General features: G+C 56.7%; 1 protein-coding gene across 5 annotated transcripts in view; it reads left to right on the top strand.

Moving 5' to 3' along the window:
- The window catches only part of AACS (acetoacetyl-CoA synthetase), a 46,669-nt gene that overhangs the window by 6,270 nt on the left and 12,959 nt on the right, over positions 1-27,440 (top strand). For 4 of the 5 annotated variants that reach the window (XM_060027879.1, XM_060027876.1, XM_060027877.1 and 1 more), the window contains exons 3-12: positions 377-497; positions 1,055-1,168; positions 5,655-5,752; positions 8,671-8,785; positions 8,971-9,052; positions 12,695-12,842; positions 17,832-17,912; positions 21,817-21,941; positions 26,052-26,116; positions 26,252-26,374. In XM_060027879.1, coding sequence (XP_059883862.1) covers positions 377-497; positions 1,055-1,168; positions 5,655-5,752; positions 8,671-8,785; positions 8,971-9,052; positions 12,695-12,842; positions 17,832-17,912; positions 21,817-21,941; positions 26,052-26,116; positions 26,252-26,374 — 1,072 coding nt within the window. The remainder of the gene's footprint in view (positions 1-376; positions 498-1,054; positions 1,169-5,654; positions 5,753-8,670; positions 8,786-8,970; positions 9,053-12,694; positions 12,843-17,831; positions 17,913-21,816; positions 21,942-26,051; positions 26,117-26,251; positions 26,375-27,440) is intronic. The other variant, XM_060027880.2, reaches the window with a different exon arrangement.

Here is a 27,440-nt window from a genome sequence, read left to right as displayed (position 1 = left end):
ACCAGGGAGGTCGTGATACATATAATTGTATCTATTTCAAGTGTACACGTGAATGATTTGATATACATATGCCTTGCAGAATGAGTACCAAGTTAACTGACACATCCGTCACCTCACACAGTTACCTTTTTCTTTTTTTTTTTTGTGGTGAGAATGCTTGAGATCTACTCTCAGCAAGTGTCAGGTACACAATATCGCATTCATTTCTGTTTTCAGTTTCAAGCCTTTGGGCCAGGTCAGCGTTCAGTCTGTACAGTGATCTAGTGATGCCTTGGGCCGGCGAGTTAGCTGGCCTCCTGTGACGCGGAATCCCTTCTCTGCATCTGATGTTGCTCTCACGCATGTGTGTGTCTTGGTTTGCTGTTGTCCTCTGTAGGTCGTGGACACGTCCAAAGGGATTGCGGACATCCCCGAGTGGTTCAAAGGCAGTCGCCTCAACTACGCGGAAAACCTCCTGCAACACAGGGAAAATGACGGAGTGGCCCTTTACGTGGCACGTGAGTCCCGACAGCTACTCGGATTCTCCTCTCTTAGTGTGACGGGGCCACGTGTTCAGAGAGGCTCTGAAGCACTCAGAACCTGCAGTATATGATTCCAGACAATAGCTCGGCAGTTTTTTTTTTGTGTGTGGTGAAAAACACAAAATACTAACTTTACCATCTTAACCACTTTTAAATGTACCCTTCAGTGGTGTTCAGTGTGTTCACATTGTTGTGCAGTAGATCCCTGGAACTTTCTCACTGAAGCTCTGAACCCACGAAACACTGATTTCCCCATCTCCTCCCCCAGCCCTTGGAAAATTATACTAAAAAAATCACAACCAAATCAAAGGATTCGGGGCGTGCGTCTCAAGGATGCCCTTTCCCAAGCCTTTCTTTTCCGGAACGTCGGGTAAACCTGCATCTGGTTTGCATCCCGTGCACCTGTGTAGCGTCTCCTGGGCGCGTATCTCTAACCTGTGTTTGAACAGGTGTGAGTTTTCATCCGTGTCTGTGACTCAGAGCCTCTCTTTTTAGGATGGTCCGAGGATGACCTGTCCTTTTTCTCTTCCCAGGGGAAGGCAGGGAGGAGATCGTGAAGGTGAGTTTTGAAGAGCTGCGGCGACAGGTGGCTTTGTACGCCGCGGCGATGAGGAAGATGGGCGTGAGGAGAGGAGACCGGGTCGTCGGTGGGTACTTCTGGTGCCTGTCACAGTGGGGGCAGGGGAGTGGCTTGGAAGGAATGAGGTGGCGTCGGGTCAGATTACACGCACACGGCCTCGCGTGTGTACACGTGTGGCACAAACCAGACGAAGAGGGACGATCGTTGCAAGTGCGGCCCAGCCAGAGTGAGCTGGGCTGTGAGGGTCCCCAGCTCCCGGCCTCCATGTGGGCACGTCCTCCTGAGCCAGTGCTCACAGACGTCTACATTATTATTAATGATAATTTTTTTAATGAATTAGTTATTATTATTTTTAATGAAATGTGGTCCTTAAACTAAACACAAACCAGAAAGTTCATCGGGTCCTTGATGACAAAGCCAGGACCCCTTCCAGGGTCGGGAGAAGCTGCTGCACTTTCTGGGTCTGCCCGCCTCCAACTCGATGTTTTCCTGAGGGATTCCTGAGGGCTGATTTCCATTCTGTGATATTCGCCATCTGTGCTGACATGATTGTAGACTGATTCCTAACCCCCAAAACCCAGCAGAGGGAGTTTTATCAGTGGAGAGACTCACTAGACTGATTTCCTCTGACCCACAGACGCCAGGGCAGGTGCCACCAGCCTGCTTGTTTCCCAGATGAAAAACTGAGGCCCAGAAGAGAAAAGTAAACTCATCATTTTTTTTTTTTTAAAACTTGGAAAGAACTTTATTTAAAAAACGGGTGTTGATTTAAACAGTATAGACAATTTCAGTTCATAAGGTCGTTAACTGAAGGTATGTGGATATACTCAGCCTCTGGAGATAATAAAGAGACAGTTACTTTTTTTTGGCCGAGCCACTTGTGGGATCTCAGTTCCCCGACCAGGGATTGAACTTGGGCCCTCGGCAGTGAAAGCGCAGAGTCCTAACCACTCGGCTGCCAGGAAGTTCCCTGAGAGTTAGTGAGGCATGAAATTTGATAGCAGGACACTTCATCGCACGTCTGTTGGACGATGGGTTGTAATTATTTGGGGCCGCGATACGGCAGCGTGCGCCTGGGCCCGAGTGTCCTGGTGCCCGGCTGGTGGCCCTAGGCCACACTGCTCCTTGGGATCCCCACCTGGGCCTCCTCAGTGCGGCTTCTTCCACTTAGTTCTTCCTGGTGAGAACTTGTTTAGCAGCATCCACTCCCTGGAGTCAGGAGACCTTCCCTCGGTGCCTGGCGCTGCTTTTGGGCCTGTGGGTTTGGATGACTTTCTCCTCCCTGGACCTCGAGTTTCTGCATCTTTAAACGGGGCAGCAGAGAGGCTGAGGGGCTTGTTATGCAGAGTCTCCCGTGGGCAGAGAAGTTAGGTGGGCTTTCTCGGCCCTGCCCATCCACACGCACCCCGGGAGGGGCTGGTGACAATGACGGAGGTGTCCAGAGGCGGTTCCCAGTCTGGGTCCGGCTGGGGTTCTGTGTGCTTTTTGCTGCAGTGCTGGGGTCAGAGTTTAAATTGCTCCTTCCGGGATCAGGCATCAGATCTTATTCTTAAACCAAAGAAGAGGGCTTCTCTGTCCTCTGGCCGCACGACTTCACTCGCGGCATCAACCCCAGTGGCATCGATGGTGTCCGTCCCCTGCTTGGAGGCTCGCCGACCCCCGCTGCCTCCAGGGTGGGGATGAGAACCTGCAGCTGGGTCGGCGGCCCCGCGCGCTCGCTTCCTTCCTGCCTCTGCACTCCCCTCCCGGCCCCTGTCCTCCTAAGAGGGTCCGGCAGAGCCTTTGTTGGGAAGCCGGCCTCCGCCCCGCCTGCCCCCAGCTCTGTCCCCAGATGGCCTCACTCAAGGAAGCCCCTTGGTTGCCCCTGAGCCAGGCCCTCCTGTTGGACCCTCTGTCGGCATCTCGTTTTCATTCTTCAAAGGATGCGTCATTGGTAGTTACCTGTTTGGTTTTGTGATTATTTGAGCATCAGTCTCCTTTGTTTGGCTCTAAAACCCATGAGGCCTGGGGGTCTGGCTGCTGGGCTGCCCTCCCCACCTCCGGGGGCCATGGGACCAGGGCTGCAGGCCGGGCCGTCAGCAGGAGAAGCCACCGGCATGTTGGCGTGACCGTGCCTCTCCCGTGGGACTCACTGCAAGTGAGTGAGTGTTTGCAGTCACTCGGTGTGTGTTTGCAAAGAGGGCAGCCTTACCCTGTGTAAACCATGTGAAGGGGCCAGACCCCGAGTGTCCTTCTCAGATGATGGAGCTGGGCATGGAGCGACCGCTCACTGTTACTTGACTGGAGAGGAATGAATAGTAAAGGATGGGTAGGGGATGTGACGCGTGATCGCCTGTCTCGGCCCTGGATGGAATGTTCTACAGATCCAAGGGTTTACCCTGGTTCATTGAGGTCTCTGCTCAGAAGCTGTCCGTGCTGTCCTGTGGAAAAATCCATCACCACTCTCTCTGCACCCCGCTTTGTTTTCCTTTGTCGCCTGCTGCCTCCTTGAAATCACAGGATTATGCGTGTGTGTGTGCACGTCTGTCTGTCCTCCAGTACCAGAGGATGGGGCTTTGTCTTCTGTTCACTGCTGCATCTCAGTCTGTGGGTACCTGGCGCATAGTAGGTGTAGAACGAGTGTTTATTGGATGAATGCATGAGAGTGCTGGGTCAGAGCAGGCATTTTTGTGGTTGAAACCTCAATATCTTGGGTTCTTTGTGATCCAATTTAATTTGTCTAGAAAAGGATTTCAAAAGGTTCTTCTACCTTCCAGTAATTTTTCTTCCCTCCAATTTTCATTTTTAAAAATCTCCCTTTGAAGCAAATGTTTCTTGAGAAGGAGAAACGGAGAACAGGACATCCTGGGGCTGCCGCTTGGCCGTGCTTACGTGGGGGACACCTGCTCCGTTGCCCATCACTCCTCAGAATCAGGCTGGTGCTTGGTGACACCCCCTTCTTGAGTGTCACATCTTGGATTCTAATTTGACCTGATCACAGTTACTAGGACAGGGGACTGTGTTTCCCAGAAGACAGTGCTAGGGAAGCGTGCAGAGGGGGATTGAATGGGGAGATGCTTGGGGGCCTTCAGAGATGCGGTTACAGCTGCTCACTGCTCACGGCGCTGTTCCTTGTCTGTGAAGCGGGCGTCTCCTGGCTGCGTGTCAGTGCCCACAGCCAGCAGGTCACCCAGCCTCCCTGGGTGGTGAGTCCCGCCCTGCCTGGGGCGATGGCACCGTGGAGACACCTCAGTGCGCTCACAGCCAAGTCTCTTCTCGGCAGCTGACATCCGTCCGCGGGCCTGCTGTGTGCCAGGGCTGGACGGGGCCCGGGGGCCGTGGGAGCAATGCACGACCCCTGCCCCACGGGACACCCAGCAGGGAAGATGCCGTGAACCCAAAGAAACGAAGTCCCCACCGCTGTGGTCAAGTAGGCCGTCCAGAGCCATGGGAGGAGGGGCAGCGGGAGAGCTGTTCAGGGCACCACGGGGTGCTGGAGCCCAGAGGGCTTTGTGTCGCCCAGGGAGGGAGCCGTGCTCAGGGCAGGCCCTGGACCTGCTCCCTGGTGCCTTGTGCACGAATCCTTTTCCCTCTGGAGCATTTAGGACGGTCTGTGTAACTGATCGCAGTCTTTTCGTCCATAGAGAGTCTCTGCCTCTATTATCATAAAAGCCCAGAGGACTTCCCTGGGGGTCCAATGCTTCCACTGCAGGGGGCCTGGGTTCGATCCCTGGTCGCAGGCCAAGTGGTGCGGCCAAAAAACCAAACCAAACAAAACTCAGCTTCCTACTAGATGGAAGGCTGAGTCCCTTGCAGGACTGTATATGTCTTGACTGGTCTGCTCAGTCTTCATTCCCCTGCAGCCTCTCCTTTCCTCCCTCCATCCAAGCATCCTCCCACCAGCCGGCCAGTAGACCAATATCTGCGGACCTTGATCTGCAGGGCATACCAAAAGGCATTTGGTAAAGCAGGGAGCGAGACAGGCAACGTCCCTGCCCTCACGAGAGAACCAGATATGAAGTTGCCAGTTATGATTATACTTAGGTGATTATTATGCTAGATCTGGTGAGGGAGAAATACGGTGTGCTTTTTGGGTGACTGGCATGGGGACCTGAGTTCTTGGGGTGGCCTTGGAGAAGGCTTCCCTGAGGGAGTTCCATTTGCCTTTGGAGCTGAAGGATGAGTAGGGGGGGCTGGTGTGGGTGGAAGTGTCCAGGCAACGCAGGCAGCTTGTGCAAAGGCCCTGAGGCAGGGGGAGCTTAGAACTGAAGGGAGGCTGTTGTGACCGAGCCCACAGTGGGAGGTGGAACGGAGCGAGAAGAGGCCAGGATCGTGTAGGGATCCCTGATCAGAATGCGTCGGAGGGGGTGATGACAGGAAGCGGTCAGGCTGGCGGCAGTGATCGGGTCATCCGAGCAGATGTCAAGGTGGTTGGGTTGGGCCTCGCCCTGCTCTGTGAGCCGCTCACAGCCAGCCCTTCTCCCCACTCCCACCGTGACTCTGGGAGGTGCTTCTGGAAGTCCGCGGCATCCTCACACCCTGAGCCAAGCTTTCTCCCTGTGTCCCCCCCACAGGTTATTTACCCAACAGTGCGCACGCCGTGGAGGCCATGCTGGCGGCCACGAGCATTGGCGCCATCTGGAGCTCCACGTCCCCAGACTTCGGCGTGAACGTGAGTCGGGGTCCCCTCAAGTGCCCTGGGTGTGCGGCCCCCGCAGGGGAACATTCCGTGTGATTTCCCCATGACATCTTGGGTCGGGGTGTGGGCAGCTGCGGGGCAGGACCGGCCAGGCTGGGAGGAAACGGTGTCATGATGGCCTCCCGTCTCCCCGGCCGGTGACTCGCAATCAGCAGGAGAGAAGGAGCCAGAAGTAGTGGGATCTCTCTTTAAGTGTAAAAGTGAACGATCCTGGCTTCCTTTCCAATGTTCCCCACACCCAGCCGTGTGCGTTGTGCGTTAGCACGTGTTACGTGCGACAGGCGTGTTGCGAGTATCCAGCAGGAGACGCCGGTCCCGGCTCCTGTGACTTCACGACCACGTGAGGTTTTCTGATGTCCGTCGTCTGCAGATTTGCTCGTGGAAGGTTTGCTTACAGAGAGTTTGCTCCATAATCGCTGTTTCTGATCCCTTCCTTTGGGGCTGAGCTGTGTGCTCTGTGCGGGAGGGCGGCGGGCCTCTTTATCCCCGTAAGCCCCAGGGGCACCAGGGACCAGGGTGCGCCAGCTGCGGCGTGGCCCAGGCAAGGCAGGAAGCACGCACTGAGCCCCACCATGGGGAAGGAAGAAGCAGCAGAGCAGGACTTACTGGGACCCCCACTTCCTGATCAGGGACCTTTCCTGGTTGCAGAACCTCGGGGATGAGGGACTCTCAGGAGCCACGAGGCCGGGCCCATTAGAGGACATGCCGGGCATCCACGTCCCCGACCGTTCTTCCTCTGCTCTGGGCGTGGCCCCTGTGCTGGGCACTGGTCAATGCAGCCCAGGGTCTAAGGGCCGGCCTGGCTTTGCTGGCCGTGCATCCCTGGGTGAGTTATTTATCCTCACGTGCAAAGCAGGGGCATCAGGAAGAGAGAGTCTCATGATACGAGTGTAGACTGCGTGGGCCTGTGATTGACGCGGGAGGATTGATACACTTAGGATACAGGTGCAGGGACGGCGCTGTTCCGGCTCCGTGCTCTGCGGTCCATGTGCCTTGTCCACAGGCTGGGCATTTTGGGTGTGAGCTTGATACTCAACCTCTGCCTTGAGGCTTGCTCTTCTGGAAAAGGTTTTCAAGGTATTTCTTTGCTTTTTTTAAAATATTTATTTATTTATTTGGCTGCACCGGGTCTTAGTTGTGGCACGCGGGATCTTCGTTGCGGCACGCGGGATCTTCGTTGCGGCACGCGGGATCTTTTTAGTTGCGGCAGGCGGGATCTAGTTCCCTGACCAGTGATCAAACCTGGGCCCCCTGCATTGGGAACGCGAAGTCTTAACTGCTGGACCACCAGGGAGGTCTCGCAAGGTATTTCTCATCTCCTCCCACACCGTGCGGAGGAGGGACAGACGTGCTTCTGGAACACAGAGGCCTGGAGCAGTGAGGCGATTGGCTGAGGCCGGCCCTGGCCCCATGGGTTGAGGACTGGGCCCTGCTGAGTTCGGGGAGGGGGTGGTCACCCCAGACCTCACTGCTGGTGGCCGTGGTTGTGCCTCCTGGGGCTTTGCTGGGCCTCTGCCAAATCGCCTCCACCCCGACCACCCAGGGCAGGCAGGACTGACCTGAGCCTGGAGCTCCAGGGGGCCTCTTGGTCCCCAAGGCCCTCTGTGAGGCCGTGTGAGCTGCTTGGGACCAGGCCATCCTCGGAGGGGGCGGGTCCTGGAGGGTTGGGACCCCGTCCCTGGGCGCTGTTGTCCTTGGATCCCTCAGCAGGCCTTGAGCTGCGCTGCCGGGGAGCGGTGAAGGAGCCTCGGGGCTGGAGAAGGCATGTGGCATGGAGGTTACCAGCAGCAGGCTCTTGCCTGGGTTTGAATCTGCCTCTGCCGCTTCCTGTCTCTGTGTCCTCGGGGACACACCGTAGGAGGGCTTGTGAGGGCAACACCATTGACACCCATCTGGGGTTGGGACAGCGCTCAGACCTACCCCCCAAGCTCGGTGAACGTCAGCTGCTCCTAATGTGGAGGGAGTGGGTATTTTTGAGTGAATTGGAACTTGGAAGCAGTTGTGATGTTGGAGAAGCACTGTGCAGCATGGGGGCGTGGGCGTGGCCTTCTAGGGCCCGAACGAAGCCCCTGCCTGCGTGCTTCACAGAGAGCAGAGCTCCTGGGTTGGCCTCGGGTGGTGGGTCTGAGCCACCTGGTGCAGGGCGGGAGGCTTAGGGGACGGGCTGGGGCCCAGCCGCCTCCTGCTTGCCTGTAGCATCAGCAGCTGGCCTTGACCCTGCGCCCATCCTCGTGGGTCTGTCTTGTGCACAATGTCACCACCGCAGGCCACTCTGGCTAACTCTGGTCCCAGGTCCTGCTGTGCAGAGGATGCAGCCAGTGGTGGCCCTGGAGCGGCATCCCTGGCGTTCCTTCCCTGGTTTGAGGCTGGTTCGGGTTTTCCAGGGTGGTGGCTCTCGTTGGAAGCGCACACGCACTAGATGGCAGCCTGGCTCCGCCCTGGCCACGGCCTTCAGCACAGTTGCTTGCGGGAGATCTTTGAGGGCGTGATGGCCTGGGCCTCAGGAGAGCCCTCTATTCGGTCAGAAAGTGACAGGGCCAAACGCCGTTCTACTAAGATGCTTCGCTCTGCCCTGAGTTCTGGGAAGCGGTCCTCGTTTTGCTGGGACCCTGGTGTAGAGCCAGAGGCAGGTAGCCGTGTGCGCGATCCTTTGGAGTGATTGTTGAGCAGTGAATGACGGTTAGCGCATCAGCCTGGTGACTTGAGGGCCCCCGGCTGCTGGTACCACCTGCCAGCTCCCAGGGCTGAGCCCTCCTGGCCGGGAAGCCCTGGTCCGGGTCACGAGGCACAGCGCTTGCTCACGTGCATCCCTGGAGATGCAGCCGTGCCCTTGGCTGCTGGAGGATTTTGCCTTTTGGATGAACAATGACGACTCTTTCCTTCCACTCTAGGGCGTTCTGGACCGGTTTTCTCAGATTCAGCCAAAGCTCATCTTCTCCGTGGAGGCCGTCGTGTACAATGGCAAGGAGCACGACCACATGGACAAGCTGCAGCAGGTCGTTAGAGGTGCGTGGGCTGGCGTGGGGGGCGGGGGGCAGGGGCGAGAGCCCCCCCAGGGGTCCCAAGAGCCCTGCAAAAACAGAGTAGTCTCAGTCCTAGGTCGTGTTACGTTTCAGCAAAAAAGAAAAAGATTAGCGGCTAGGTATGTTGTGTCCTGTAAGCTTGTGTTTTCTCCTCCCCGCCGCTTTCAGGACTAGCAGACCTGAAAAAAGTGGTGGTGATTCCTTACGTTTCCTCCAGAGAGAAGATAGACATTTCCAAGATTCCAAATAGGTAAGCCAGCCGCATGCTGATCCCTGGTTGCATGTGAAACCCACCCAGAGTCCCAGCCGGGCTGCAGGTTCTGTGGATCTTTGCACTTGGGGTTGGAGTGTTTCAGAGGTGCAAGATGTCTTGGTTAAAAATCGTCATTCTGTAGATGGGGACCCGAGGGCCCCAGGGGGAATCCCTTGGGGCCACGTGGTAACTTAGTGGCAGAACAGAGACTGTCCCAGGCGTCCTAACTCTTCCTGTCTCGTGTCCCTTGGAAGTGGTGGCTTGGATGGGGCCAGGCTGGCTCCCCGGATTGGCCACAGCAGTTCTGAACGGTGACTCGTGTGTCCACAGGTGCGCATGTGTGTGGATGTGCGTATGGGCACACACACACGTACACCTCTGTGTACGTGGTTCATACGTATGTGTATTTGTGTGCATGTATGTACACACACGCAGCCACACGAAGGCATACACATGCGTAACATGTGGGGGTTTTCTTTCATTTTACAACCTATTTTTTGTTGCCATTGCTCCTGGCATCTTCCTTTGCTTTCCTGACGTTTATGAGCCGGTAGACCACAGGCCTTGACGTGGAACAGAATGGTGAGCACCTGCATTCTGAACAGAAGTTAAGAAAGTGGATCATGATTTGGTCCAAGTTGAGATTCTTCCCAAAGTTCTTGTTGTACACCTTTCATCTCTCTGTAAGCCATCATAGAGGAGCGAGTTCTGAGGTCGGGCGTGTTTACCCGCGCAGGTAAACCTGTCCATTTAGCCTCGCATCTGGGCTGCAGGCAGGAGTCTCTGAGTGGCCCCAGGCCCCATGGGAAGCGGCGGCAGAGCCGCAGGTGGGGATCCTGGGTGTGCCGTGGCAGGCAGGGAGGCGGCGAGGAGGCCTCGCTACTCAGGCAGACGGGGTGGACGCGTGGCTGAGCGGCGCTGTGCAGGCGCCCTCCGGGGGCACCGAGGGGGCTAAAGCTCATGTGCTGTCCCCCACGTTTACAGTCGAGCTGGGGGGGCAAGACACGCCCGCAGGAAGGGGGAGCTGTGACCGCTCGGCCCGGTAGACACAGCCATGCTCACTGAGTTGGGGACAGGAAGTGCCCAGGAGGTGAGAGAAGGGCGTGGTTGCTTCTCTGTGGGGCCTGGGGGAGGTGACACCCGAGGGACCTTGAGAGGTGAGCAGGGTCTGGGGACAGCTGCAGTACCAGGGCTCCAGAGGCTGAAGGGAGCTGCGGCAAAGTGGCTGTTCCTCTAAGGCCATGGTCTCGAGCCACACTGCTCGGGGTCAGATCTCAGCTGTGTGGCTCTGGGCCAGTGATCAACCTCTCTGTGCCTTGTTTTCCCCATCTGTAAAACGGGGACAACAGTACCTTCCTCGCAGGCTCAGCAGTGTGCATGAAGTTAGCTCTCAGTAACGTCGTCTGTCATTATGGGCAGGTGACAGCTGCAGGCCAGAGTGGGCTGTGTCCTCTGGAGCATCTGGGCCAGGATGTGCAGGTCCTTACAGGCAGGTCCGGGGGCGTGGCCTGTCCCCTAGACTGTGGGAACCCTGCCGACCTTGATAAATTTCACCCCTGCCGTGAACATAGCTCCCCTGGTTTTATTGATGGGGCCGTACGCACAAAGGCCAGGAGGAAAACAGGACGGTTTGCTGGCCCCGCGGTGACCCGGCTTTTATTTTTCTGAATGTGTTTATTGGTGATTGATAGAAAGTGAGAGCATCCAGAAGTAACGTTAACCACTTCGTTTAGCTTCAGGCAGTGCGGAAAGCTCTGCAGCCCCGGTCCCCCCCTCCCGGGGAAGCAGGCCCCCAGCGCTCTCCAGCCTTTGATTCCTGGGTGCCGCAGATAAACCGAGAGCGCCTCTGCACGTCTGTGGGGGGACTGCCCTTTGGGTTTTTCCTTTCTAGAAAAAGCAACAAAAGTAATTGCTGTTTACTGTGATTTATACACCGATGGAAAGAAAACGTTTTTCTCGGTGTGGAGCATTCGACTCGATTGGGCCCTTTGTGTAAATGGGATTCGGATGGGAGGTGGAGGCGGAGTGGGGCTCTCATTGGCTGGAAGGCTCCACAGTGAATAATCTTCCTGACGCCCTGGAGAGGAAGGGTCTGCTTGTTTACCGCTCAGAATTATTTGGGGTGCCCATTTCAAATGGCCGCACCTCCCCCAGGAGACATCCTCATCTTTTCTTTTGTTTAAAGATTTATTTTTATGTGTTTATTTATTTATTTTGGCTGCGCTGCGTCTTAGATGCAGCGTGTGGGATCTTCGTTGAGGCATTTGGGGTCTTTCAGTTGCGGCATGCATGCGGGATCTAGTTCCCCGACCAGGGATCGAACGCAGGCCCCCTGCATTGGGAGTGCGGAGTCTTACCCACTGGACCACCAGGGAAGTCCCACATCCTCATCTTTAAGGGGGCCTTTCCATGCAAGACAGCACACTTCTTCACTTTCGTGTGCATCCGTTTGTATTTCAGAGTAATTCTCCTTGGCAGTTGGCTGCAGGCCGCGTTTAACTGACTTCTCCCCCTTCCTTGAAAGAAAGTTCCGTTTGACAAAGCAGTAGTTTCGATTTTTCCCCTTTCTTCTCCCTTCTAAACCAGTGGAGGAACAGGGCCGGGGTTTTGGAATCGATGTTTCCGCCGATCTCAAAATAGAGAAACCACCTCTCTCCCAAGGTGGCTTTGTGGCTTCCGCTACCCTGTTTCTGCTCAGAAAACAGCCCCTTCGGTGGTTCTTGGTGACGTGCAGTGCGCTTTACGGCAGCTCTGGGGGCAGGGCAGGGCAGGCTGTTCGGGCTGGAGCCGGTAGCTGGGCTGAATTGTGTTTGTTCCTGGACAGATACTTGCATCTGGCCATCGTAAACCTCAGGATACAGGGAAGCAGTGAGAACAGTTGCCCCGCAGGTTGGCACCGCTTTCTGGCTGTGCCCTTCAGGTGTCAGAAGAGCTTACAACCCGGAACCGCCTCCCCCGCTTCTCCTGGGGGGAAAGGGAAGGACTCAGACACCCTGGGCTCTAGCTTGCCTTTGGGGAACCTGGGGAAACCAGGCATCTGCTAATCAGATGGTTAGTAGCGAACAGGAGGTGCGCCTGGGCTCCAGGGACTTGAGCATCACTTCAGAGCCGCTCCGCGGAGTTTGCATACAAGCAGCCAACGTGTTAAATGCAAGGGGTCCTTCTCCACAGCGTTTATTAAAGCGCTTAGATTCTCTGGAGAGACAGCCCTTGGCCCCATCAGCGGTGCTAATAGAGCAACAGGAAATCTTCGGGACTTCCCTGGTGGTCCGGTGGCTAAGACTCCGAGCTCCTAATGCAGGGGCCCGGGTTCGATTCCTGGTCGGGGACTAGATCCCGCATGCCTGCCGCGACTAAGACCCAGAGCAGCCAAAATAAATAAGTAAATATAAGAAAAAAAAAAGCAACTGGAAATTTTCACTCAGTTACTTTTTATTCAATTAGCATGAATCCTTGAGCCCCGACTTCTCCCTTCTCTCTTGGGGAGCTTCCAGACAAGGCAGGTCCCTGGAATCTAGGTCGTCACCCAGGTAGACGTGGCGGGGGGTGAATGGGCGAACTCGACAGATTTCCGCACCCCCGCCCCGCCAGGCGTTCTAGAACCTTCACCGTTTGTCTCCTGCGCCTTTTTGCCCACAGCGTGTTCCTGGAGGACTTCCTGGCCGCTGGGCAAGGTGCGCAAGCCCCTCAGCTGGAGTTCGAGCAGCTGCCCTTCAGCCACCCGCTCTTCATCATGTTTTCGTCGGGCACGACCGGAGCGCCCAAGTGCATGGTGCACTCGGTCGGGGTAGGTCTGCACCCCCTCCCTGCCTGGGGGCTTCCTGCTGGCTAGGGCAGCACCCCGTCCCCGCTCTCCAGGTGGGGTGCTGCGCCGAGATCCGGCCTCGAGCCGGGCGGTGGGGGGCTGCTGCCCCAGCTGCCGTGGCCCCGTCGCCACGGGGTCCCGGGACTCCACAGCGCCACCAGGGCAAGGCCTGCGCCGGGCGAGCCGGTGACAGTCATGCTATACGTCATGACCCCTTAGGGTATTGTGAGTCCAACAGATGGGCCCTGCCCGCATTTTATTTTATTTATTTATTTTTAAATTAATTTTTCTTGGAGTAGAATTGCTTTACAATGTTGTGTTAGTTTCTGCTGTACAGCAAAGTAAATCAGTTATACATATATCCCCTCTCTTTTGGATTTCCTTCCCATTTAGGTCACCACAGTGCACTGAGTAGAGTTCCCTGTGCTCTACAGTAGGTTCTCATCAGTTATCTATTTTATACATAGTATCAATAGTGTATGTGTGTCAGTTCCAATCTCCCAATTCCTCCCCCCCCGCCCCCTTTTCCCCCTTGGTGTCCATACGTTTGTTCTCTGTGTCTGTGTCTCTATGTCTGCTTTGCGAACAAGATCATCTGTACCATTTTTCTAGATTCCACATTTGTGCGTTAATATACGATGTTTGTTTTTCTCTTTGTGCCTCACTTCACTCTGTATAACAGTCTCTAGGTCCATCCACGTCTCTACAAATGACCTAATTTCATTCCTTTTTATGGCCTAGTAATATTCCATGGTATACATGTACCATTTCTTCTTTATCCATTCCTCTGTCGATGGACACTTAGGTTGCTTCCATGTCCGGGCTATTGTAAATAGTGCTGCAGTGAACATTGGGGTGCATGTGTCTTTTTGAATTATGGTTTTCGCTGGGTATATGCCCAGGAGTGGGATTGCTGGGTCATATGGTAGTTCTATTTTTAGTTTTTTAAGGACGTCCATACTGTTCTCCATAGTGGCTGTATCAGTTTACATTCCCACCAACAGTGCAAGAGGGTTCCCTTTTCTCCACACCCTCTCCAGCATTTGTTGTTTGTAGATTGTGGTGATCGCCATTATGACCATGTGAGCTGATACCTCATTGTAGTTTTGATTTGCATTTCTCTAATTAGTGATGGTGAACATCTTTTCATGTGTTTTTCGGCCATCTGCCGGCATTTTAAACAGAAGGAAACAGGTTAGGTGAGAAGAGAAGATATCAGCTCATCAAGGGTCCTAAGAGTTGTTGGTGTGTTTTCTCAAAGCTGTCATGTAAGCGTGGGTACGGACGGTGCACGTGCCAGGCAGCGTCGCCAAACTTCTGTCTGACCGTGGGCTGGGGTCAAAAAGTTTGAAAGCCTCCGGGTTATGTTATAAAGTGCGGTTAACCGAGGGAGGACTTACCGTGCTGTGTGAGTCAGCTTGGGCTGCGTAGCAAAATAGCACGGGCTGAGGCGGGTCTTAAACAACGAAGATTTACTTCCTTGCGGCTCTGGAGGCTGGGTGTCCAGGACCGGGGTGTGGGCAGGGTTGGTTCCCTCTGAGCCTCTGTCGTGGGCTCGCAGGGGGCTGCCTTCTCGCTCTGTCCTCACGCGCTCTTTCCTCTCTGCACGCACATTCCCGGCGTCTCTTTGGGGTCTAATTTTCCTCTCTTCGTAAGGACATCCATCGCGGTGGACGAGCGCCCACCCTATCGGCCTCGTTTTAACCTCCTCCCCTCTAGGAGGCCCGAGGATTATCTGAGTGGAGAAACCTCCCATTGTCTAAGAGCCTTCTAGCTATCGCTTGGTCACATGACGGTATTTGAACATGAAATACAGAATTTCTCTTATTCCAGCTCATGCAGCTTTTACAGCTGTTCTCGCTAGAACATCTAGAAGCTGTTTGAACCCCTGCCGTAGAATCACTCTAACGTCTTAGTACAGCTCTTTACACCGTGTTCTCATGAGAACGTGGAAAGAGGTTAACACAACTTTGTCATCACCTGGATTTGCATCCAAGGAAGATCCGATGGCAGGTTAGGAATGATAACCGCCAGATACACACAAGCCTGTTCACAGACAGTGGGTGACTTCTCAGGAACCACGGAGTGGGAGGGAGGGGACATCGGGGGCCAAAGCCTTGATTTCTGGAAGAGTGGCCTCTTTGTAGGAGCGAGTGCTTGTTGCTTACCAGCCTGTGTTATCACACTGAGTTGGGCGTGTTCAGAGCCTACGGTGTAGCTGCTGGCATCGCGTTTTGCCTGGAGGGGGACCCCTGGTGTGCCTGGTCGGAGGCCCGATATCCGGCCACAGAGATGAGTGTTTTTAGAAACCTGGCAGGCGAGGGCGTTGCGGGGTGTGTGTGTGGGAAAACAGCGCATATTAGGAAAACCTGCCGTGCCCGACTGTACTTTTATTTTCAGTGCTCTTTGCCTAGCAAATGTCCCTTTTTTGGGAGTGGAACATAAAAATGTATTAGATGAAATGTAGTTTGCTCATAAAATCATTGTGCTTGGTATATTCAGAATATGGAAAAGTCAGGAAAAATTATATTAATTCTGGCTTCGCTGGGCTCTTGCATCTCCAGAGAAGTGACTAAGCACCTTGCCTGTTTTCAAGCGTTATCTCTAGCGGAAACTTGAAAACAGCGCGGTGGGACCGCCGACAGTGGCCCTGGGGCTGGCAGCAGGGTCAGGGTTGGGTTGGGACGTTGTGATCCCCGTTTGCTGTTTTGTGCTTTCTAAGCCCACGAAAGAGCCCAGAAAACAGCTTCCCTCTTCCTTCTTTTAAATTACTCTTCTTGCTTGAGATTCAGAAACCATGCTGCTTACACTTCCTGACGCTCAGGGAAAGCATTCAGACTTGCCATAAATATTTAGAAATTAAGGGCCGAGCTGTTGACGCGACTCGTTAAGGTTCACACAGAGAGAAGCAAAGGAGGGTCTTGTGCTGTCAAGAGAGTGAGGTTGCTGAGCCGGTGAGCACGTGGCGGGTTATGAATAGGCCGGGCTCATAGAGGCAGACCGTACGGGCGAAGATGCCCTTTAAAGGCCAATCTAAGTGAAAAGGGAAATCGAGGGGGATCTGCCACGGGTTCCTATAATCCAGGAGCTCCCAGCCCTTTCTGTGGATTTGCCACGTGAACACTTAGCGTTCATCGAAAGGGTTCCTGAAATGTTTATTGTCCCCACGTGGTCGCCCGCCTCCTCTGAGTGAGAGCAGTGTGTGTTGAGGGACTTTCTGAGGAAGCCTGTGACTGTCCTGGGTGGGCGTGGGTGTGCTGTCCCTGACCCTGCAGCGCACGCACGGTGAAGCCATCGGGCTCTTGGCTCCCACGTGCAGACCCAGGGTGGCCTCGGGGAGCCCTCAGAACGGGCTCTCCCTCCCAGCGGCCTTTCTACCGCTGTCTCTCCAAGCCCCGTGTGGTCCGTCCCCAGGGCAGGCGTCCCCGCTGCGGGCCTGGTGACGGGGTGCCGTCCGGGACAGACTCGGGAATAGGGGCACTGGCTCTGGAGTCAGGGAATTTGCTGGGTAGGATTGTTTCTGTTGAGCTTTGAAAGGGGTCATCTCCTCTTACTGGCTTGTGTGTTTTTTTTGTGTGTGTGTGACGCGGGCCTCTTACCATCGTGGCCTCTCCCATTGCAGAGCACAGGCTCCGGACGCGCAGGCCCAGCGGCCATGGCCCACGGGCCCAGCCGCTCTGCGGCACGTGGGATCTTCCCGGACCGGGGCACGAACCCGTGTCCCCTGCATCGGCAGGTGGACTCTCACCACTGCGCCACCGGGGAAGCCCTGGCTTTTTTTTTATTTCCCTTGGGTACAATGAGGGTCATCAAGGCTGGTTTTAATACGTGGGTCCCGATAGTCCCTAAACAACCAGGGCCACCATTGCCGTCTGCTGGCGGCTCCCGTCTGTGGCCAGACTGAGCGCAGTGGTTGGCCTTTCCAGGGGCTTCGGAGGGGCCGCGTCCCTGATCTAGCCTTAGGATCTTGTGTGAGATCCATTGAAAGGATGGGAAAACCGAGAGATGAAACAGCTGGTTCAGGGTCCCCTTGCTCTGCTCTCTGCATTGTGCTTGGGGCTGGGAAGCTTCCTGTCCTCCCTGTGAGCCACAGGCGACACAGTCCTTTGGAACAAGTGGGGTCTGGGCAGTGGAATACTACACAGCTGTACGAAAACCACGAGGGAAACTCCCTGTGTTGATAAATGGAAAAAGCAAACTGCAGGACAGTGCGTCCAAATAAAAAACCAGCATAAATAAATACACGCAGATAGGCAAGAAACATACCTGGAAATGTACGCGGGAAACATATACGGCTACTGGTTGCAGGAAGGGACGGGGACTTGTCATGGTGTATGCTTTCGAGTTTCGGTCCAAGCGAATATACTGCCCAGTGAACATTAAAATGAAAAGTAATAGATCACATGTCGGGTTGGGAGAGGGGTCTGACTGGGCGTTGGAGCTGAAAGCAGGGTCTTGAGCTACCCCTCGGCCAAGGAGTCCCTGAGCTCTGATCCGAGGCTCTCGGAGCTGCAGACCCAGCAGCGGCTGTGCACCCCGGGGACAGTCCTGCTCAGGCATCCAGTCTTCCCCGTCCACCACGAGGGAGCAAGGCTGGCCTGTAGTGCCCTGGCCTGGGGGGGGGCAGGTGTCCCTGCACCCAGCCTTTTACCTTCATCTTCGTGACTCTCCGCTCCGTGATCTTCACTTCTCTCTGCCTGAGGTTGGTGGGTCCCCTGTGCTTCTGATCACCTGGCGCCCAGAGCCTGCAGGCCGGCAGGGTCGGGTCAGGGTTTCTTCTCATGTCCCCAGCGAGTCTTAGGGGTCAGGTGGCAGAGGGACGGGAGCATTGCTTGTCATGGTGAGGGTGCTCAGAGCTCTGCCTCTTCCTTGACCTCTCCTGCCCCAGGGCCGAGCGTCTGGGCTGCGCGCGCCTCTGTGCCCTCGGAGGAAGCAGCCTGGTTCACGCGGAATTCCCCCGCTTCTCCCCAGGGGACCCTCATCCAGCACCTGAAGGAGCACATTCTTCACGGCAACATGACCAGCAGTGACATCATCCTCTATTACACCACGGTGAGTGTGGGTGCTGTGCTGAGACGGGTGCCCTCCCCCTCCTCCGCGCCCCTCCCAGGACGGGCTTTGGTTCATTCAGGTAGGGAGGACTTTATCTTTACTCTTCTTTTTGCTTCTCCACCTTTGCACATGTCAGGAGCCAGAAGCGCAGCTCGAGCCGCAGGCAGCGTGCGCCAGACCCCGGGCCACGTGCGCCAGAGCCCAGGCCACGTGCGCCAGACCCCGGGCCGCGTGCGCCAGACCCTGGGCCGCGTGCGCCAGACCCCGGGCCGCGTGCGCCAGACCCCGGGCCACGTGTGCCAGACCCTGGGCCGCGTGCACCAGACCCCGGGCCGCGTGTGCCAGACCCCGGGCCGTGTGCACCAGACCCCGGGCCGCGTGCGCCAGACCCTGGGCCGTGTGTGTGAGACCCTGGGCCGTGTGCACCTGACCCTGGGCCGTGTGCGAGCAGCCCCTCCTGCGGGATCCTTCGCTCTTGCTCTCTTTCTCTCCCTCCTGGCGGCTGCCCACTTGAATCTCGGCACCAAGGTCGAGCACCAGCCTGGCCCGTCCCCCTGTGTTGACCTCGGTTGCCGCTGGGAGCCCTGGAGCCCTGGGGAAATCTAGAGAGACCGAGGAGACTGTTAATTCAGTCTCTTGAGCCTGTAGAGGTGGGGATGAGTGTCACGTGACGGAAATCTGTGGCTCAACCTGGGGGACAGGAACTTACCAGAGATGCCATGAGGACGGTCAGTTCTTAGTCGTGTGCAATAGTAAAGGGACTCTGACCAGTTGAGGTGGAAAAGGAATTTACTGGAAGGCCGTGGGGTGGCGTGCTGAGAGGCAGAATAACGGCCCCAAAGGTTCCCATGTCCTCACTCCTGGAGCCTGTGCGTGTCACCTGATGCGGCAAAGGGGCTCTGCAGATGTGATTCGGCTGCAGCTCCGGAGACCAGGAGAGTGTCCTGCATTATCCGGGGCCCAGGGTGATCACCAGGGTCCTTACAAGAGGGAGGCAGGAGCGGTGGAGCCAGAGGGGGTGGACGACAGAGCAGAGGCCAGAGCGCGGTGGGTCCATGAGCCAAGGAGCGCGGGGGCCCCTTGAAGCTGGAAAAGGCAAAGAAAGACCCTCCCCTGGAGCCTCCAGAAGGAACTCCCAGCCCCGCTGACACCTGAGTTTGGACACCCGACCTTCAGGGCTCTCAGACAGTACACTTAGGCCACTGGGTTTGTGGCCGTTGTTTACAGCAGCCAGAGGAAGGGCATGCAGGGTGGCTCGAGCAGTTACTTCCATGGCTGGGGAGCCAGGCGTGAGACCAGGCGGGGCCTGCGGGCGGCTGCGCGTGCAGCCGAGAGCCGCCGCTGTACTGCAGCGCCCGCGGGCGGCCCGCGGTCCTGCCCCCAGGACGGAGGTGGTCCTGCTTCCAGCCCTTCCCGTGGGTTAGTGTGGAGCGGGCGTCATCGAACCAGAGCTTGAGCTCAAGGTGCTGGAGCTGTTCCCGACGCCGCTGAACCCTGGACGGTGAAAGGTTAGCAAGCCGAAGGAAGTGCTGTTTGTCCCAAGGGAAGAAAACTCAAAATCAGCTTCTTCCAAGACCGCAAATGTCCAGGGGCTCCAGAGTGATTTGGCTCCCATTTCCGGTCTGAGTTCTCAAGGAAGCAGAACGCTGAGGCATCTTCCTAACCTGGGAGGTCGAGGCCCAGGCCCTGCTGCTTCCCTGGTGCCAGGGCCCCAGGACCCGATGCAGACACAGGAGGGAGCACTGACGTGCGACCAGGCGCAGGTCGCCCTGTGTGCCCAGCCGTAAATCCAGGGCTTTGGGCCAAATGATTTGGGTTTCTTTCAGCTGCAGGCTTTCCTTCTATCCCCCTCCGCCATCGTGAACAGTGAGTGATGCTGGGTCCCCGCCAGGCTCTGCCAGGCTCCGGCCCTTTCAGACAGGAAGGCAGCGTTTTGAATTGCAGAACCCCACCCCCGGGGCAGCCACAGCTACGCTGACCTCCAACTCAGCTGCCTCCCTGGGACACGGCGAGGGGACAATGGAAGGACTCAAGGATCCAGAGCAGTTCTCTCGAAAGCAGTTCACTTTTCTGGGAAGCATCCTGCCCACGAAGGACGGGGCCGTTGCATTTTTCGGTGGAGGATGCCGGGTGCCAGCAGCAGCCTCGGGTGCCCCCAGCCGGCCCCAGCCAGGCCTGTGCTGTCGCTTGCTGACTCACTTTAGCAGCTGGACAGTGAGGTGGCCGGGGTGCAGTGCTGCCTATTACAGTAATTCCTTGGGAACTCCCCGGCGGTCCAGTGGTTAGGACTCCACAGCTTCACTGCCGAGGGCCCGGGTTCAACCCCTGGTTGGGGAACTAAGATCCCACAAGCCGTGCTGTGAGGCCAAAAAAAAAAGAAAAGTAAAAAAGATTCCTTATTAGAAGAAACTCAACTTAGGATGTTAAAACCCTTAAAAAAAAAAAAAAGGCAACTCAACTAAATGGAGGTTCTTGTGTGACCCCCTGGTTCCCTTTGCCGTTTCCATGGTGCCAAAGGGGAGCATAGGTTGGTCATTGTGCTTTTATCCGTGTCACTCACACTGTTGTGACCTGTCTGGGGATTCTTAACTGCCGCTTGGCTGCCTCCTCACGTGGCCACCTGGTCCCCGATGGCGGGATTCTGACCTGGGGACACCGGGTGACCTGGGACACTGGGCCGCATCTGCTCCAGGCTCATGGATGGGCATCCGCCTGCCCTCGTTGCTTACGGGGTGGAATTGGGTTGTTTTGCCCTCTGGACAGAGATTCCTGCTTCCTTGTTCTGTCGCTATATTGCTTTAGGCCGGAATCGCCTACAGATTCTCCCAGCGTGGATGGGAGTGCCATTGTCAGTGGGGCTATGAGCACACTCTTTGGCTGTGAAAATTTTTTTAATTAAAAAAAAAAATGCTGTACTTACACGTGGTAAGCATTTCATGCAACACATGGGAACTTGGTGAGAGGTTGGCGTCTTCCAGGGCCCAGAGGCAGCCACGTCCGCCCTGCTCACTGCCCTGCCCCTCGGGCCCCTTTGCAGGCCCAGGGGTGGGGCTGGGGGTTCTGTGTATGAATGGGGCGCTGCACACCCTCTGCCGGGCTGGCCCTGCCCCTTTACGGTCTGTCTTCGAGACTGTTCTGCACAGAGCCAGGCCTCGTTCTTTTTGATGGCTGCGCAGTGGCTGACTCCTGAGTGCTTGTTGGGTGCCAGGCGCCGTTTCCCACGTCCGACCTGGGTTGTGCTGCAGCGCCCAGGGTTCCCTGCACGTGTGCACCACGTGACCACGCAACGGGCATCTCTGTTGCCTTCGGTCCCTTGTTGTCATCAGTGAGGCTGCAGGAAACATTCTCCGACATGTCTTAGTGCACACGTGTGCGTTGATCCCTGCCATGAACTCTTTTAATTTTAATTTTTATTTTGGCTTCATTGGGTCTTTGTTGCTGCGCGCGGGCTTTCTCTAGTTGCTGCGAGCGGGGGCTACTCTTTGCTGCGACGCGTGGGCTTTTCATTACGGTAGCTTCTCTTGTTGCGAAGCAGGGGCTCTAGGCGCATGGGCTTCAGTAGTTGTGGCATGCGGGCTCAGTAGTTGTGGCACGCGGGCTCAGTAGTTGTGGCACGCGGGCTCAGTTGCTCCGCAGCACGTGGGATCTCCCCAGACCAGAGATTGAACCCGTGTCCCCTGCATTGGCAGGCGGATTCTTAGCCTCTGCGCCACCAGGGAAGCCCCTTACCGTAAACTGTTGACGGGGAATTGCTGGGGCAGAGCATTGTGCGTTTGGGCCGGGCAGTTCCTGGCTACTTTGGCTCAGCATCGGGTGGTTTTCTAGGGATGAGAGGCTGCGTGACGGGGCCGAGGGGAGCTGGCCCGGCGCTGGGTTGACACGTGTTCCCTTCTGTCTGCTCCAGGTTGGCTGGATGATGTGGAACTGGATGGTGTCTGCTCTCGCCACGGGGGCGGCCGTGGTCCTATACGACGGCTCCCCGCTGGTGCCCACCCCCAATGTGCTCTGGGACCTGGTCGACAGGATCGGGTAGGTACCCGGGACACTCAGACACAGGGCGGCCGCTCTGAGGATCTGGGTGCCGTCTCTGGAACGCTTTGCCACCCTCGATGTCCCCCTCTTGGTGGGGGTGGCTGTGTGAGGGTGCGGAGGTGCCAGGAGTAGGTGAAGCTGTCAAGGAGGGTGGGAAGGGGCGGGCGCCCCTGACAGGGACCGACCATGGAGACCCATGTAGTGCGGAGGGGGCTGCCCCGCCCCTCAGGGCCCAGGGGTGAGCTCTGAAACCTCGGGCACCGGGAGAGGGAACGTGGTTTTTTTTTGTAACTCTGGCTTCTAAGAACTTGCAGAGCTGCGGCCCCGGAGAGAGGCAGACTGACGGCTGAGGAGAGCTCTGTTTCGCGCGGGGCCCGTGGCCGCAAGGGTGATAGCGAATGACCCAGGCTGAACGTACATACCTGTTCGGGGACGGTGTGGAGATGCTCATTCAGGGGAGGGCAGGTCTGTCTCTGGGGCGTTCCCAGCGCTTGGCCTTCCCACCCGCCCTTCTGCGAGCCCTCAGGGCTGGCCAGCGCCTCGAGGGTCTCCCAAGACTCAGCAGGGTGCTTCCAGATGCCCCGCTGCCGGTACTGCAGAAGGGCCTCCCCGCAGTCCTGTGAACAGGACGGCAAGCGGGCATTCTGATGGCAGAGGCAGCGGCCAGCTAAGGGGCAGCGTCGGGGGAAGGGTGGAGTGGCCCCTCTTCTCCCCCAGCCCCTCATTGCCATCGCCAGGAACCGTCCAGAGACCCTGTTCCGTCGGCACTTTCTTTGCTGATGAATTAATCATAGGCGGCTGACGCGTTCTCGCCACTGTGGCTGCTGGTCGCCGTTGGCCTAATGATCGTGTTTCCAAGAACGAGAACACGGAAGCTGGCAGGGCTCCCGTGGCCCAGAAGTTAGCCACGCTCTGCAATGTTCTAATTACGTTACCTTTGAGTCCATTTACACTGGGGAAACAGGAGGAACCGCTAATGTTCTTAAATCCCTGGGCATTAATATTTGAAGTATAACTTTGGCCTGGGTGATATTTAAATCCTGACATTTGGCTCACAGTATTGGCGAGGAAATTTATTTCCTAATGAGCTTGTTGCCAGTGAAGGGTTAATCAAATCCCTGGGAGGATCTCTGCCCTGAATGCCTGTCAGCCGCGCTCAGGAGGAGACACTCTGGACGCGTATGCCTGTGCCACGGGAGGAGGGATGGAGAGAGAGAGGTACATCCCCGGGGCTTAGAGCTAATGAAGTTGAAGGATGGAGGCCCAGGCAGACCCAGCTCTGCGTGTGTGTACGTGCACACGTGAGTGTGGATGCACCTGAGTGCGAACGTGTGAGTGTGTGTGTGCATGTGCACAGGTGCACGAGTGTGAGCACGCATGCCTGTGAATGTGTGCAGGTGTGCATGTGCGCACGTGTGTATATGCAGGTGCACACACGCTTATGTGCACAGGAAAGTGGGTGTGTGAGAGTATGTGCACACGTGGGTGTGAGTACACCCATGCCTGTGGATGAGTGTGTGTGTGCACGCATGTGATTGTGTGCAGGTGTGTGTGCAAGCGTGCATGTGGGAGTGCGTTCGCAGCCCTGTGGTTTGGGTCTGTGTAGAACGCACGTGCTGGGCCTCCGCCTTACATCCCGGTTTGGCCTGTGCCCCGGATGCCAGCTGAGCCGTGGCCTTGGCCGTCCTCAGGGCCCCTCTGGCCTGGCCCTTCACCCGGCTGGGGGGCTCATCTGCTGAGGTCAGCGAGGCAGGTGCCACTCGTTGGCCTGTGAGGGGCGCCCGAAGGGCAGCACGGCGCTCCAGCCGTCCATGCGGGTGACAGGAGAGGGGGCAGGTCAGACGGGGCAGGATGCCTTCATTCCAGCTCTGCCACCTCCCGACGCTGAAGTGACACCAAATCAAACGTGCTTTCACCTAAAATCCTGCGGGTTTGTGCAGGAGGAGCGACGCTTCAGCTCTGGCAGGGCGGGCAGGGGCTTCGCAGTGCGATTTAAGGGCCTCACGTTTAAAATAACGTTGATGCGCTTAGGGACGAAATCCTCGTTGATTGTCATCGTGTCAGCGCACAGGCTTACTAACATGTTTCATAACTGAGCAGTTATTTTGCAGACGTGAACGAGGTTAAAGGACGGATTGTCCTCTTTGTTTTGGGTGTGTTGCTGGGCTCTCCAGGTCTGGGCTGGGGAACATTCTGGTTGGGGTCAGGGAAGAACTCTGGGGTCTTTGTCCGGGTTTGCAACTGGGCGGGCAGTTCACGTTTAGGACTGCGGGATGCGTGTTGCAGGCCAGGGCAGCGGCGGGTGCCGAGGCCCCAAGGGGACCGAGATGGGGGTGGTGCGGAGGCTGGGAGGAGGCCCTCGTGGCTGCATGTGGGCAGTCGATTCAGGCGGTGGAGCTGGATGAGGGGGGAGGGCAGGGTCCCCCAGGGATTTCGGGGCTGTGCCTCGGGGTGGGTGTCTTCCGCGTGACGTGGCACCCCGTTGGGGCGTTGAACTTGGGGGCGCTACACGATCCCCCCGCGAACTGCGGGGTCGAGGGCAGACCGGGGAGACCGGGGCTCAGGCTGGCGGAGCCGTGGAGGAGCCGCGTCTGCAGGTGGCTCCTTGCAGGGCTCCGGGCTGGGGCGAGCCGGGGAGCTGCCTCATCCCTCGTGGGGTGCTTCCCAGCAGCACTCGCGAAAAAGGCACCGTGCCGAGCACACAGGCACGGGCGCCTGCGCTTCATGAGCTCTGTGTTTTTTAAACTGCCTTACCCAAGCCTGGAGACAGACGGGGAGGCCTGGCCGTTCCTTCACACAAGCAGGCCTGGGGCCCAGCCCCGGGGACGCCGTGGCAGTCTTTACACATCCTGAGGGTGCGGTTTGCAGACAGACACCTGCGACTTAGGGAGGGGGGGCGGATGGGGGCTGAGCAGAAATCCGCGTGCTGCGCTGTGTGGCTGGTGGCTGGAGATCTCTACCTGTGGCTGAGGCTGTCCCTGCTGTCCGTCAGCATGTGATGGGTCCCTGGTCTCCTGCTGAAATACGGGTGACGCCTTCATTCTCAGAGGATCTGGAATCAGCTAATCAGACTACCTGAGTTTATGGAGTAAGTGAGGAGGGGGTGGGGACTGTATACGTTTCCTGGTCCCCACGACCTCCCAGCTCCCAAAACAGCCTTCACCAAGGACACAGCGACCCAGGAAGTGTCCGCGGTTTTAGTGGTTGCAGGGTGTCCCGGTGAAGTGAAGAAAAGAAAGGGACTGGAGGCATGAAGGACAGTAGTTTTGAGCCGTGGATTCTGCCCCTCCCAGCCCAGCCGGCCCTGGTTCTGTGTGTCTGTGCCTCTGAGCTCTGTCCAGCACCAGATAGCACAGGGCTGTCTCCCTGGAATGAATCTCGCCAGCCAGGTGCGAAGGGATGGGTTTTGCCGCCCAGAGGGGCAGGAGGGACCTGGATTTTATGGCCTCCTTCAGCCCCCAGGAGAAAACAGCCATTAGTTAGGAAGGTAGAGCTTTCTAGGAAGGAAACAGAACATGAAGAAACACTCTCCCCTTGAAAACACAATGACTTATACTCAGCATAACGTGTTGTTCTCAATGCAAACTTGGGGATAAAGGACTAGATTCTAAATGTTCAAAAAGAGAAGAAGAGTGGTTTTCTAAGTTTCATAAAAATGTGAGCTTATCTAAGAAAGGGAGATGGGTCAGGAATCCCAGGCTTGGCGCCTGTCCTAACAGAAGCTCCCACGGCCTCTCCACTTCCCTGGGAAACGATCGCGGGCGCTCAGAACTTGAGGGGTCTTGATTCTGTGTCCTCCTTTGGTCCCCCCGAGAGAAAACATCCTGCAGCTGGGAAGATGGTGGGTTTATGTGCAGACAGTTGTTTTAAGAAGAGCCAAAGGGTAAAGGGAGCCCGGGTGCTCTGCAGACGTGTCAGTGCTGGCCTCAGAGTAACGCAGGTGTTGTAACTGGCTTTCAACTACATATTAAGCGTTAATTCAACCCAGAAGAATGACGTGTCTTGGATTTTGCAACCTCGTCCGAAATGGGTCACTAATTTGAGAAAGCTTCGGTGCCTGGAATATGCAAGAGCCTTGACGAGTTTCTGGTGTCTTCTTAACTCCAGCATCACCATCCTTGGAACGGGTGCGAAGTGGCTGTCAGTGCTGGAAGAGAAAGACGTGAAGCCAGGTAAGCGTGCCTCCCAGGGTGTCCGTTCCCTGTCTCGCCAGCCGCAGAAATCAGATCCACTCTGTTACCTGGTTCCTGCAAGCCAGGCAGAGTGTGTCGGGTTTGGCTCTAATCTCTCCATGATTCTGGCTCTAGTGGAAACTCACAGTCTGCAGACGCTGCGCACGATCCTGTCCACCGGCTCCCCCCTGAGCGCCCAGAGCTACGACTATGTCTACAGGTGCGTCAAGAGCAGCGTCCTCCTGGGCTCCATCTCAGGTACGGCCCCCGCCATGTGCCTGTGCCGTGGAGAAGGTTCTGGAAGAGCCAGAGGACTCGGGGACCAGGCTTGGCCGTTAAGCGTGCTTCCCCTGTGGCCCAGCGAGTCCACCGGCTTGAATTTATCTGCGTGAACAGTCAGCAGAGCATGCGCGTTTGCACGGTCGATGTTCCTTATTCCCGGTAGTTATGTTCTAGGGAGAGGCTACAAACACTGAGTTAGCCATTGCTGAACCTTTGCCGGGGGTGGAGAACGTACATACACTCCGCACCCTGATCGTAACCTTAGATCCTAAACAGCTCATCCTGGTAGATTCTATTTTCTTTACAAAAGAGAAAACAAGGTCCGCACGTGCCAAGTGACTGGCCTGAGGCCACCCACTAGCTGGGTACAGAGTGGGATTCAAACCCGGTCCTGCCGCCTCAGAGCCGAGCTTCCCGCCCGCCCAGCGCATCCCTTGGTCCTCCCCAGAGCCCGCCTGGTGGGCAGGGGTGCTGCTGTCGGATGGGCGTGGGGCTGTCTGCCGGGCCGGCCCAGCCCATCTCGGGGCAGCCACGTCTGTTAGGCTCTCGGCCTGTCCTCCTGCCGCTGTCCCAAGCGCCCCAGCTCCAATCCGGAAGCAGCGGAAGCAGCACTTCTGCTCCCAGCGCTGTGCTTCGTTGGGGCGCGAGACTGCCCCGAGCTTGCTGGTCACGGCCATGAACGCGATTCTCCCGTCTTCATGGGACGTGCCAGCCGGTACCTCGAGGTGTCTGGAGGAGGGAGGCAGGTCAGCACGCTTCGATTCTGCCCGGAATTAATCCTGCCAGTTGTTGAAGCGTCGAAGCATTTTATGTGGGTTTCAATCACCCTGCCCCACCCCGTTCACATACACAGAGCGTGAGCAGGGAGAAGACACTTCTTAAATCACAAGGCTGTCTTTTTAGGTGTACAAACAGGTGTAAAGGGGAGCACGGACACCAGTGTCCGGATCGCCGAGTCTAGGAAGGGACCAAGTCGGGGCTCCGTGTGTGCCCTCTGCCCACAGCCTCCCCCCCTTTCCTCCCTGGGCTGCCGTCTCCCACC

The sequence above is a fragment of the Delphinus delphis genome, chromosome 13 (genome assembly GCF_949987515.2).
Source record: "Delphinus delphis chromosome 13, mDelDel1.2, whole genome shotgun sequence".
NCBI classification, from domain to species: Eukaryota; Metazoa; Chordata; class Mammalia; order Artiodactyla; family Delphinidae; genus Delphinus; species Delphinus delphis.
Note: the sequence above shows the minus strand (reverse complement) of the source record. Positions and strands in the feature narration are given on the sequence as shown.